The 13,392-nt window shown below is 34.8% G+C and overlaps 5 protein-coding genes across 10 annotated transcripts in view; 2 read left to right on the forward strand and 3 right to left on the reverse strand.

Annotated features, from left to right (window-relative positions):
* LOC125680442 (probable ATP-dependent RNA helicase DHX35) overlaps positions 1-13,392 on the reverse strand; it is a 138,355-nt gene that overhangs the window by 108,890 nt on the left and 16,073 nt on the right. For all 5 annotated transcript variants that reach the window (XR_008802114.1, XR_008802113.1, XR_007371958.2 and 2 more), the window contains exons 12-14: positions 2,324-2,355; positions 1,484-1,571; positions 1,239-1,335 (exon numbers count right to left, since the gene is read on the reverse strand). Coding sequence is in view for 2 of the 5 variants with exons in the window: in XM_048920045.2 (XP_048776002.2) it covers positions 1,239-1,335; positions 1,484-1,571; positions 2,324-2,355 (217 nt within the window). In the remaining 3 variants the exon portion in view is untranslated. The remainder of the gene's footprint in view (positions 1-1,238; positions 1,336-1,483; positions 1,572-2,323; positions 2,356-13,392) is intronic.
* On the forward strand, positions 2,412-4,300 carry LOC125680511 (thiopurine S-methyltransferase-like). The gene has a single exon (XM_048920180.2). It carries the CDS (start codon positions 2,719-2,721, stop codon positions 3,409-3,411), a length of 693 nt encoding a protein of 230 aa, XP_048776137.1. The 5' UTR covers positions 2,412-2,718; the 3' UTR covers positions 3,412-4,300.
* LOC130053759 (uncharacterized) lies at positions 5,125-8,661 on the forward strand. Of its 2 annotated transcripts, XM_056161309.1 has the most exons (4): positions 5,125-5,216; positions 5,411-5,429; positions 5,907-6,206; positions 8,642-8,661. In XM_056161309.1, exons 1-4 carry the CDS (start codon positions 5,193-5,195, stop codon positions 8,644-8,646), a joined length of 348 nt encoding a protein of 115 aa, XP_056017284.1. In that variant the 5' UTR covers positions 5,125-5,192; the 3' UTR covers positions 8,647-8,661. The 2 variants fall into 2 exon arrangements, with proteins under 2 accessions (XP_056017284.1, XP_056017281.1); XM_056161306.1 differs by lacking the exon at positions 8,642-8,661 and having other exon boundaries at positions 5,151-5,216; positions 5,907-7,090.
* LOC130053763 (uncharacterized) lies at positions 6,204-9,133 on the reverse strand. Its single transcript, XM_056161317.1, has 4 exons — positions 9,000-9,133; positions 8,668-8,736; positions 8,211-8,446; positions 6,204-8,060 (listed from the first exon to the last, which is right to left on the reverse strand). The coding sequence occupies exons 1-4, from the start codon at positions 9,072-9,074 to the stop codon at positions 7,640-7,642; spliced, it is 801 nt and encodes a 266-aa protein (XP_056017292.1). The 5' UTR covers positions 9,075-9,133; the 3' UTR covers positions 6,204-7,639.
* LOC130053768 (uncharacterized) lies at positions 9,258-11,893 on the reverse strand. Its single transcript, XM_056161329.1, has 3 exons — positions 10,041-11,893; positions 9,719-9,864; positions 9,258-9,542 (listed from the first exon to the last, which is right to left on the reverse strand). The coding sequence occupies exons 1-3, from the start codon at positions 10,249-10,251 to the stop codon at positions 9,309-9,311; spliced, it is 591 nt and encodes a 196-aa protein (XP_056017304.1). The 5' UTR covers positions 10,252-11,893; the 3' UTR covers positions 9,258-9,308.

Below are 13,392 nucleotides of genomic sequence, written 5' to 3' on the forward strand. Positions count from 1 at the left end.
ACGGACCGTGAATGTCGGCCTGGATAGCTCAGTGGTTAGAGCACCTGACTAGTAATGTAGGGGTTCCCGGTATAGCCGAAGCGAGTTTCTCCTCTCACCTATATATAATTCAATATATTATACTACAAATTTGTTGGTACTTCCGTAGCTGAGCTTTGCAACACATCTTTATAATCATCTAACAAAGGGTTTGTTGTCCCCTATCCTGGGGGAAAGTATCCCCTGAGTAATGGAGGAACATCATATCGATGTATGTGGCGGGTCCGTAGGGATGGATGGGAGGGTTGTGGGCATATCTGGCTCGTGGTTTCCCTGCCCAGCCATTATGCATAGTGGTGGGCGCAATGTTGGGTAGACAGGTTGTCTACAAATGTATGCCATGTAGAGCATGTTATCAAGTAAAAAATGTTGGGTAGACAGGTTGTCTACAAATGTATGCCATGTAAGGCAAAGTTTTCGATTGGGGTCATAGCAAAGCCTGCAGGCTTGGGGCCCTCTCCACCTCTCATAACAGGAGGGGAGACTTAGTACTGGAGTACTTGGGTAGAGAAGTACTACTAACCAGAAGCAATCACCGGGAAGCGGGTATACGGATGTGCTCTCAACAATCTCGGACCCAAATGTCTAGTACCACCTAAATTTGGGATCCTTGGCACCTGCGCCCAACGCAGGGCCATTGGTTTTGCCCGGTACTTATTAGTCGGTATACCAGCTATCCCTTCTGGACCCAGTTTTTTATTGTATATCCCACAATGCGGCCGTTTCAATGCCAATTCCCTAATGTCCATCACAGTTCGGAACATATGTTGTACCCTTTTGATTAGTCTTTAATAAACATAATAAACTATAATACTCTTGTTGTCTAGTTGGCATCAGGAATGGTAATGGGTATGTGAATATCACCAAATGCAAGGAATCTTATGTTTGTAAGCATTCCTACCTGACTGTTCAATTAATTTAATATTTAGGGTAAAAAATAAAATAAATTTAATATATTTATGCCATAATTTGAAATGAATAAAATTCGATTATTTTTCGATTAATCAATCGAAAAGGTGTATCCGATTAATCCGATTGAATTCTTTTTCCTGATTGCCCATCACTAGAAGTCCAGCATACTGTATACCGACTTACTCCAGCATGCTAGAGGTTCATGGCGAAATACTTTTGACTTGGCACTGCTTCTGAGGTATATAAGGGACGTTAACAGAGTCTAACTTGTTGGAGTACCGACTTACTATACACAATGCCTGGGATGGTGATCGAGGTCTCTGCTATGTTTGTAGCCACAACAATCTTCCTTGTCGTCCTTCCACATCTCTCAAACACCTTCATCTACAGCAAGTATTACAAAACTTTTTAGATATCAATTTTTTCTTAACAATGCACCAGTTTAGTATACAAGTACATACTGTATCTTTTCCTCTCAAAACCACAAGATGAACAAATATCCGTTCCCCCCTACAGAGAATTTTTCACATACCTGCTCTGAAGCAGGTAGACTACCATACATTGGTAAAACCTTCATTTTCATGGCAGCTTGGGTCCTTATGCACTCCTTGGCCACTTCTCTAAGATGATTAATCATTAAATTTAAATATTTTACCCTATTACCCTGTATTTGTACCATATACATGTATCAATGACCATGCACATCATCAAAATTGAGCCATTCCTAGCAAAAAAAGGCACTTATTTTATCCAACGTTTTTCAAAAAACGTCATAATCAAAAAACGTATGTAACATCATTTTTTGCATACTTGAAAAGAAAAAGGTCATGATTACCAATCACGAGTTGGTTGATCTTTGATTGACTGTAATATCTCAACGACAATCAACATTGCATGCTCTAATATTTTGAGGGATGTTCTCTATAGTTCTCACTTTAGCACTAATACACTTAAGGGCCCTTTTTGCTAGGAACAGCTCAAATATTTTACCCTATTACCCTATATGTGTACAATATACATGTATCAGTAATCATTACATGTATCAGGTAAGTTAGGCAGACTAGAAGGGTTGACTCAAAGGCGGATCAGGAAAATTCACCAAAAATAAAGCGCCAACATTTCTATTTACCGTACATAGATAACACACTTGTTAGATGAAATTGCATTAAAAAAAACAAAGGTAAAATTTCAGACCACTTTTTTTCTTTTTTTTAAAAAGAAAAATCCACTGAATATTCCTGATGGCCAAATTACCTGATGTCTGGTATATGATGCACTATTCATTTATGTACTTTTTAAAAATAATATTCATGAAATTCAGTTGTGTATAATATTACATTTTTTTTATATATATATTTACTGATGCTCTTACATTAATTGTCTTGTCACAGTTTCAACTTCATCCTAAAAGAAAAGAATCATTCAACTTGTATTATATTGAAAATAGTTTAGCAGAAATTTATATACTCTAGCACTTTTCATGCTTGTCTTATATACATCATTAAAACACTGGTCTATACATGTATGTATCTAATTTTCTATTCAAACTATGAAACATATCAACTAAATACAAACAATGCAGTTATTTCTGCCCTCTTTAAAAAATCACTTATTATGTTTATGGCCAATATAGAATTATATTTAATCTTTTTAAAACAATTTTAAATGCTCCCTCTCTGGAGCCCCTTTCTTACAAGGTAGCTTGCATGCATGACCTGAAGTGCCCTATTACAGAATGAGCTAACATAAACAACTAAGAGATTCAACATGGCACACCATCATCGTGACCATGATAAACCTCAGCAGAAGATGACAGTAGGAATGTGGAAAGAATGTTGGAATACCCCAAATGTGGAGTTCCATAACCCAGATCTGAATGAGTTGTTCGTGAAATATAACAACAGAATGCTAACAAGGCCAGGCATGAGGATATTTGTGCCAATGTGTGGAAAAGCAGTGGAGATGAAATGGCTGTTGGATCATGGATATAAGGTTGTAGGGCTGGAGGTAGCTCCTGTTCCATGCAAGGCATTCTTTGAGGAGAACAATATTCCTTATCATATCAAAGATATCCACGACATTCATGGGGAGAAATATGAAAGCTTAGATGGCAATATTGTCATATATTGCTGTGACTTTTTTCACTTTTCCAGAGAGATTTGTGGAGATTTTGAAGCAATCTGGGACAGCGGTGGACTAAATTCTATGGATGTTGAAGACAGGCCAGTATATGTTCACAGAATCCGAACACTGATGGGCCAGGGGTGTGTAAATATGACAGAGTTTGTGAATTTTGATCCCTCAATTGTCGATATTCCTTGGAGCATGACAACAGTAGACCTACAGAAGTGCTTTGGAGAGGGATATAGTATTGAAGATGTATCAAAGATGGAGGCCTCTAAGAGATTACAAGATCAAGGCTGTAATTCGGTGCAACTGTTCACTATTACTAAGACCTAAATTTATATACATGTATAGACACTAATGTGTCTAAATGAAATCTTTTTATTTTGTTTGCTCAATTCAACACCTTGAGAACAGATGTACCACAAAGACAACAGCATCCACAATTCCTAATGTATAACAAACAGGAACTTTTTTTGAAACTGTAGAGTACGTTGGTTTTTTTTTTTTAATTTTACTCAAAAAAGAGAGACTTTTTTCAAACAGGAGAAGTATAAAAAATATATACCCCTTTCAGGATTATCTTAGTAACAGTAGTGTAATTCATATTGAAGATTAATACCATGAAAATTGTTAACAGCCATGTATTATATATTATTTGATCAGGTATTTACCATTATGTGATCAATGTTTACCGACTTCTACATGCACTATCAGGGACGGGAAACAATTCTGCAGTATATGCAAGCAGTGTTAGTTTGGGTTGTGTTTACTTTCACCATTGTTTAAAGTCAGCTTTTTGTTATTCCCCAAATCCAATGTTTACTAAAAATCAGGTTTATTGTTGCCATAGAAATGTGTGTTTGTTTCCAGTGATAAGCTCTTTACAAACTTAGTGTACCGGTAACACGTATATTTACTTCCTCAAATCCAAGTTACACATTTTCCTTACTGAAGGGATAAGTTACATATTTAGATGAAAAGTAACTTTCATTGTTTTTCACATCAAATACAGGGCAAATGAATAACTTTAACTAATTTGACAATTTTTGCCAAAACGAGTGCCATATTTATTTATTTTTATATGGTGAATGTTGCATTTATTAGATTGCTACATTACATTATATGTATATGCTTGATGTGTTTTGTTTGATATATTTTATGAATAAAGATGATTGTAAATGATAAATGTATACAATTCAATCAAATAAATTCTTGAAATTAAGCATACTATCATATGTATTCATTATTATTGGGATATTAAAACTCATTTTAAAAGATCCAAAATTAAGAGAGCCCTAATCTTTCAATTGGTGACAGAACTTCATCTTTATTGTGAATTTTCATTGTCAAAGATTATGCCAGATGATGGGCTAAATATGAAGAAGATTAGAACAAGATATTTTGTCAGAATGGATAAAGAGTATACTGTTACGAGAAATATATTAAAATCTAATATTAAGACACGATAAAAGTAAAAACAAAAGTGTTTAGCATTTATCCTTCTGTGTTTAGTACACCAGAAGTGATCGAAGTTACAGATTAAGGTTTAATACAAGAGGAATATGTACTGGTTCCAGCTAACAAAGCCTGTTCTCAGAGGGTAACAATATGTTTTTTTTCAAATGCTTCTCAACCTATCAGATTTGGGTATTTCACATGAAAGTATAATACAATTTGTAGAGATATTAAAAGCAGAAACATTGGAAATGTGAATATTGTTTGATGAATACTCTGTTCTTGTATATAGGGTGACTGGAGTGATGCGTAAATGCAGTATTTATCGCAATTCACCTTTGAATTAGAACGCTTTACCCGATATAGTATTTCGTTGTGTGACGACACAATAGTTTACGCCAGCACCGTTTCCGGTTTTAAATATTAGTCACGGTTTATGGGGGATACTGAAAACGCTTTATCAATTAGACGCTTGAAGTAAACAATGGTGAAATATTGTTGTGTTCCACTTTGTGGTGGTTTTGGGGGTCACAAGTTTCCCACAGATCAGGAATTACTCTTGAAATGGAGGGTAGCGATCAAACAGATGGATAGGAAAACAAAAAAATTATGGAACCCAGGAAAAGAAGACGTTGTTTGCCATATACACTTCACAGAAGATGACTACAAAATCACCGAATCAGGTTAGATCGAGGTCCTATCAATCAGTTATATAAAGCTGCATCGTCAATTGATTTGTTGAATTGTTTGAATTTTTCCTTCTTTCAAATATTGATTTATAAAGTTTCTTCATTTTGTCTTGTATTCGTGTATTGATAACGTTCTTTTTTACATTCTTGAATGCGTTGCTTTGTGGTTTGTTTTTACTCTTTTTCAGGTGCAACTACTGACATGTGGTATGTATCACAGTATTCATTTAATATAATACTAGGCTATATGACGAGACATATACTGCTTTGATAAAACGTTACAGGATGAAAGAGTGCTATGATACCATATATGTATATATATATACACACATATAACCAGCTGAGTCCTGGTCTCCACACAATGTAATTAAAATTAGATCTTCCATCCGCTCCCCAAACTGGGGAGCTGATGGAAGATCTAATTTTAATTAGATTGGGTCTCCACATTAACAATCACCATTTTCTGGTGTTATTTTCATATATTTGGTGACACCCCCCCCCCCCCCCACCTAATATTTTTTACAGTAGAAGTGACTGCTAAAAATGCAAGGTTGAATTTGCTACATGACTATTTATGTAAATCAATTATAACAAATCTAGTTTATAATTAGCGAATCTTAAAGCTTTTAAATATAAAGTATAACTTACAACCAACATTCCTGTAACATATTCAATTTGTGACAGGTGAACGAAGACGACTTAAGTATGGAGCTGCGCCCTCTGTTTTTGACTTCAAGAATACCAGTACTACCCAGGAGTCTGACAGAGCTAAGCGAAAGAGGCTGCGAGAGTCTACTCAAGATACATGTACTCCAATGATTGAAGACCTGCCCATGTATATGGATGAATTGATTGTACATCACGAAGTTGTCGTAGATCAGTCATCTACAAGTATGTCCACATCCATGCCAGAAGAAATGTGTTCAACAGCTGAGAAAGAAATCCAGTGTGACATACCTACCTTAGGTAGATTTTCAATTGAAGGTATGAAACTGGACACTAAGATGCTTTCTTATTACACTGGTTTGAATGGCTATGATCATTTCATGCTTCTCTTTAATATTCTTGGGCCAGCAGCTTTTGACTTGAATTACAAATGTGGCTTATTAAGTCCACAAGATCAGTTGTTTTTAACTCTGATGAAACTCAGACAAGCAAAAGAAGATGTGGAACTTGCTATGCTCTTTAAAGTCTGTGAATCTACTGTTTCTAAAATTGTAACAACTTGGATTAACTTTTTGTATTTTCAATTAAAAGAGTTAGAGGAACAATTCTGGCCTTCTAAAGACATCATTAAAGAACATATGCCAACAGATTTTGCTAAAAAGTTTCCCAATACACGCGTAATTTTAGATGCAACCGAGCAACCAATTCACAAACCATCAAATGTTGAGGCACAATCCAAAACATGGTCTTCTTATAAACACAAAAACACGTTGAAAACCATGGTAGGTGTAACTCCAAATGGAGCAGTATCTTATGTATCCTCTACTTATGGGGGCTCTGTGTCTGACAGACAAATCATTGAACACTCTACTCTGCTAGATGTAGGCAAATTTGATGCTGGTGACAGCATTATGGCAGATCGGGGAATTCTTGTTCAAGATTTATTTGCGAATCAGAATGTTTTTATTAATACACCTACGTTTCTCAAGGGCAAAAGCCAACTTGACCCCGAAGAAATAGTTAGAGATAGGCGAGTTGCCTCAAAACGTATTCATGTAGAGAGGGTGATTGGGCTTGCAAAGAGGTTCAAAATTTTGAAACATGAGCTACCAATGTCAAAAATCCCCCTAGCTTCCAGAATTGTGTACATTTGTTTTATGTTGTCAAATTTTAGGAATTGCATTGTTGATAAAAGTGCTTAAACATGTGCCAGTAGTATATCAAAATGTACATGCATACATGTCTAAGTTTAATAAATGTATGCCCTGCACATACAGTGAATCCCTTGAGAGTTGTGTTCATATTTCTGCTTACAAGTTTTAAATGTATCGTACCTTTTTTGTATCCTTTATGCAACATGTGCTGTCAATATTCAAAGGGATACATCATACAAGGATCTTGGTAGACATATCAACTTTTAAGTGTAAAAGCTATTTACCTTGAAAGGGTCAAAGTACAATATCTTTTTTTAAAAATCAATTTAAAAAGTTTAACACTTTATATAACCAACATCTATGCATTGTTACATGTATATTGTCAATACAGAAAATTTCATATCATGGATATGCAATGTATTTCATCTGAAATTGATTGGCATTCTGGGCAGAAACTTAGGCAAAAAAACATGAAGAATCATTTGCAGACTCTAATGAAATCATGAATACAAAAAAGATTCTGTATAAAAAAAATGAACTGTCTCGATAAATCATTTAGAAGAAACTTTTACACAAGTTTGCATATATGCTTCCACTTTACAGCAAGGATAACAAGTATGGCATGAAAAATTTATCATAGAATACATCAAGCTTTGGAAGAAGAGAATTCTGGCAACATTCTACATCAATATGTACTTTCTGGATGAACAAATCTTTGAAAGTGTATACAACAAAATAGCAAATTTGTTTTTTGGCAATAAGCATTTGGCCTTGTATTTGGAAAAAATATTTAGAGGTGGGTTTCAATTTCATTTCACCAGTTACAGAGTCCATTGTTAGATATGGGAAGTACTTTCCAGGCTGAATCTTCTCAAAGCGACCAGCAAAGGGACATTTGACTTCAATTAGTGCATCATTGCCAACGAGTCCATCCGGTGATGCCCCCAAGTAAGGTCGATCCATATCAACAAAGAAACCACATCTTTGAACACCTTGGCCAGTCTCTCTTTCAAAGGATCTGTAATGAGAGATAAAAATAAGAAAAGGCATATAATATATGTAAATAATAATTTACTGATTTGACCAATGCTTATATAGAGCGTTAAGATTTACAAACCAGGTCTCTGCTGTACACGTGATTGTCTGACTAGCTCACACTAAAACATACCTAATAGCACGTGTCTCGTAGGTACTTCCATGGACTAGAGCTTCACTGCGAAATACAGCAGCAGAAGGCTGGTATAGGGACTCGCAGAGTTTCTGCCTATTACGCCTGTCTGTAGCTAAACAGATATCTCCAAATCTTGAGGCTGTGATCCGCCATGATCTCTCCTTGAACCAATTATTTGAGCTGGCTTGTCCACGTGTCTGCTCCTCAATGGCAACTACTTTATCTGCTGTTACCTTTAAAAAATTGTATATAACAAAAACCATATATCTTGTACTGTGTTTTGTAGTATAAAATTGCATGGTATTAGTAATACATATGAACATGAGAAAAAATCCTTGCAATCAATTTACATTGCACATTATATCTTATTTTAACACATATACAACATTTGCACAAATGTCATAAAATTTAATTTTGTTGAAATGCAGTTTAAGCCAATTAACAAAAGACCTACCTCAACAGCTCGTTGAACCCAATACTCTGTGAAGGGTCTTTCCAAATAATCATGGTCCAATACTGCTGCCTAGTGAAACAAAAGGTGTTACAGTTTGTTTGTTATTAAACACTTTATTTTATATGTGCAGTTTTACCCATCACTACTTACTGCTTTAGATTAACAGACTTATAATTTTAAAATCAACATTTTATATGCATTACTAATATAGCTTGCTATAAGTTCACTATCGAGATACTTTTGACTTGACACTGCTTATAATTAGCGATGTACAGGGACATTAAGTGAGATTCTTGCTTGTGTGAGTAATGCATTTTCATGCTTATGTTTACCTGAATATTTGCTTTCTCGATGAGATATCTGTATGTCAGATTGTCTGAGGTCTCTGCACAATGGTTTAAGACCATATTGCGAACCCTATCCGGGTAACCAGCTACACCTTTTAGATGTTCAGGGCGGGGATCATTTAAAAAATCATCAGTCAGATTCCGCTTCCTGGGCAGATCTTCAGTTTTGACTGGTGAACCTATATCAAAATTTGAATATGTTAAACATGTGGAAAAAAAATAAATTATTGTACTTGATTCAATATATGGTCATAAAACTATTGCTTCTGTTCATCATGGAACATCACATAATATTCATGTATTTTTACCTGAGTATGAATGTTTGGGTTTATGAAATGTCTGCAGGTTTTCTGTGCATGATCTCTGAATCCTCAAACCTTTTCCTTCACAACAAGAGAGTAAAACTATGGCAACAGCAGCAAGATGCTTGCAAGTTCCATGGGGACCTCGTCCTGCAGGACACTCACAATGGCTGTTCAAGATGTCTCCCGAGTTTTTGTCAAATTTTAATTTGAAGTTGTATGTTACCTTTAATTTGAAATACATACATGTATTCTGGGTAATATAATTTTTTTTAGTTATTTTTACAAAAATATCTCAGTACAGAGTAATAAAATAAGAGAAAATAACTGATAACATACATGGTACATGTACAATTAGTACTACAATGTATATTATATCCACAAATTAAATGTAATACTTGCCTTTGTTTTCATGGCTGCGCCAACAATGCCTGTAAAGAACAGGGAATTATCTTCCTTTAAATATGACACAGCCAAGACTCTATCACTTTCAACAAGCAGCCTTCCTTTCTCGATAGCCTTGACATCACCAGTGCTTTGTCTGTCACCTACACATAAGTACAAGCTCATGATTTTAAAATTTATTTACTTATAAACACATAATTATATATATGTACAAATTATTCTATAAGATATTGCACATTCATTAAATGACTCCTAATGTTAGATGTATGTTTTACAAAAATGTTGTTCTTAATCATACAAGTAAATTATAAGAACAAACCTGCTAATCTATGTACAAAATACATGTCTATCTGCTCAATGCCTATCTCTGGGATTTCTTCTTTATGTGATTCCTGGAGCTGTTGAAATCCCCTCGTTGGCCAATCAACTTCCAAAGGCTCAGGTATATGAATTGGGTCATTCTTGAAATCTTTATTTCTATCATATGCCTTAAGCCTACAATAAAGTACTGTACAATGTCCACTTCCCATAAAAAAAATATTAGGTACCAAGACGTACTAGTACATGTCAGTGAATGCCATTGTATCATGTATTACAATATTAACAACAGTCCGTATAGTACTATAATTATTACGTATAATTGATGACATAAATATAACTTATATCACATTAATTTATTGAATTTTGATGCATTTTGATAAAAGAATTGTCGCACTGAGCATCAAAACAATATTTAGGCATAATCATGCCGGCGTAAACATCCTCCGTCGTCTGCATGGGTGCAGAGCTACGAATTTGTTGAAATATTACAAACGAAAATAACGGCTATGAGGTATGAAACTACAAACCTGTCTATAAGGTCGGCTTTTCTGCCTCTCGTGGTGGCTCCTTTTTTCTTTAACTTGTCTTTGAGTCGAGAGACGGAAAACTTTACGTAAGTTTCTCTTTCCATTTCAGTGTTTACAAGCGTCTAAGTGAAATAAAGCGTTTTAACGTATCCCCCATAACGACATAATTTTTAGAACCGGTAACGGTCGTCGGCGAATACCATTGAATGAGACGATCGAGCAGTTTGAATGACATGTTTGATGTAATACAACAAGAGTTTTCATTGGCCGATTACAGCCCGCCCACTTTCTCGAGCTGATTCAGGTGACCGGTGATCAGATAAGATGGACGGACTAGAAAATTACTAGTTGGAGAACTGTAGCTCTCTGAAAAAATATTGTGACGGAACAGAGCTACAGATCCAGCTCTTATAAAAACCTTCGATTTACAGGGCACCAAAAGCTGCGCACGGTTGAGGAGACATCGCGTTATCGGTGTATTCTTGTGTTGCTGTCTCGTAAATTCAATATTTAAAAAATCTTAACATATTTTCCTACTATACCTGTGTCCAAACATACCTTCAAATATTCATTAAAGCCACACACAACCCGAAAACTCGCAGTTTCAAATGATTTCGTTTGTTGACGTAGCCATATTAGGTAGCCGGTCAATTCGAACTCTGTTGCTATTTCAAATTTGTACAATTATTAAATGTTCATATAGATGTACACGAACTTTGTAATTTTGGGAAATATTTATGTCTTACACTTAAGTTACGAGAAAACTTTGTTTTAAAGTTATTCTCCATTGTTTGAATTTGTACATCGCCATACATTGCCATTTTTGTGTATTTATGTATACATACATGTATTGTAACTTATATGATAAGACATATGTCTTAAGCTATAAAGATAGTACATGTAACTGTATTTAAATCTATAAAGTGATCTTTGTACACTTTACATCATACTACAATGCTTCTTTTGTATCAAAGCCATGGATGGCAAATATTCCAATGCTTAAATTATGTCTGCTGTTTCTTGTTTTATAGCATCAGACAGATAATTCTTTGTTTTCCCTAGTTTTAACAAGATTACTGGAAGCACTATATAATATGCCTGTCACGAGCATAATTTAGGCTCTTTTTCTTAAGCTATGAGTTGTAGAACTTTACTTAAGGTAGTATCAGCCAACATCAAGCTGTGATATATACTTCACTTTTGATTGTATGAATATAAGGTCCTAGCTTAAAAACTGTGACAGGAGGTAGATGCATATAAAACAAGAATGTGTGTAAAATGTTTCCCCAAATAAACCAAGTTCAACAACTTGTCAATTTTTTCTCATTGATTGATAGATTGTATATTGTTTAATGTCTCTCTCTCGAGAATATTTCACTCATATGGAGACATCACCATTGCTGGTGAGTTTGGGCTGCAAAATTTAGGCCTATATATATGCTTGTAAAGAACGATAACTATACTGGTAATTGTCAAGATAACTTGTACGTTGATCACGTGAATATTCAACAAACAACTTGTTGAAACAACAAAAATGGCCGCGTTCTGTATCGCATTGCGTACTGGTAATTGCTGCTTTATTGCATTGTCCAATTAAAATGAACTTCGTCAATTGCTGTTATCTCTCATTTTATGCAATTTCTATATATTATAGAATTACATTTGATGTTGGTAGAGAACTCGGATTACTTCCTAAGGTGCACTCGGGCTGTTTTCAAGTTTGTGAAAAATACATGAATTTGTAGTCTTGTTGTTTGGGGGGAAGAGAGAGAGAGAGAGAGAGAGAGAGAGAGAGAGAGAGAAAATGTGTGGTGTTGTTTTTCTGGAATCGACAGAAAGGATGTCTTGGGGTGGATATGAATATATGGTAGTTTCAGTAAATTAATTGTACAATTTTACAATGCATTCCATAACGTATGTGATAAACATGTACTATGAAAATTTGGGGGGCCAGTAAATTCAGACAGTTCACTGGTCCGACTGGCCAGCAAGTTTTAAATGTTTTCATGAAGACTGTATGCCACAAGGAATACACATGTGAAAGCCCTATCCTATAACCATTCAAAAGTTATGGCCAAAGTTAAATTTTTTCAAAAGTAGGTCAAACTTCAAGGTCATGATGTCAAATTTTCTTTAGTACAATAAGAAAGGTCTTGTCAAAAGGATCTAAACACAGGTGTACAAAAATCACAACATGGCCATCATCTATGGTAAATGGATACATCTTTTGGTTATTCTATGACTTAAGGAAATTCAGTATCAAACTTATCCTGGAATACTTGTGGATAATATGATGTGTCTTCAGTATCTATTTAAACTTCATTTCTTTCTTGTTGGCCTACATTAAAATTTTAAAGATAGCAAAGCAGAAAAAAATACCCAGATCTCTGATCTGTCTTAAATATTTTCTCAGAGAGCTACAGTTCTGCATTTACACAGCATGTATATAAAAGATAAAACAAACCTGAAATTCTATAGCGTGTAGTTTCATTTTCAAACCTTTTTATACCAAATTTTCTAAAAAACACACAGAAATATTTGTTTAATAGGCCAATTAAAATTAATTGATAGATTATCATCCCCGCCCGCCCCTCAAAAAAGGGCCCCATACCGATTTTTTATATTTTCACAAAAATTACGATTTCAAACAAACTTGCTTCCCAGTGACATGAGGGAATGATTAAAGTCACCGAACGTTGGTTTTATATCTTTTACCAAGGACTATTTGAATGTTAACTTGATTTAATAACTCTTTGTGTGATGTCTTTTGTCATTAATTTTTTTTTTCTCAGGGGAAATAAAAATTTAAAAATAAAACCCTCC

This window comes from Ostrea edulis, chromosome 1, assembly GCF_947568905.1.
Source record: "Ostrea edulis chromosome 1, xbOstEdul1.1, whole genome shotgun sequence".
Lineage (NCBI taxonomy): Eukaryota > Metazoa > Mollusca > Bivalvia > Ostreida > Ostreidae > Ostrea > Ostrea edulis.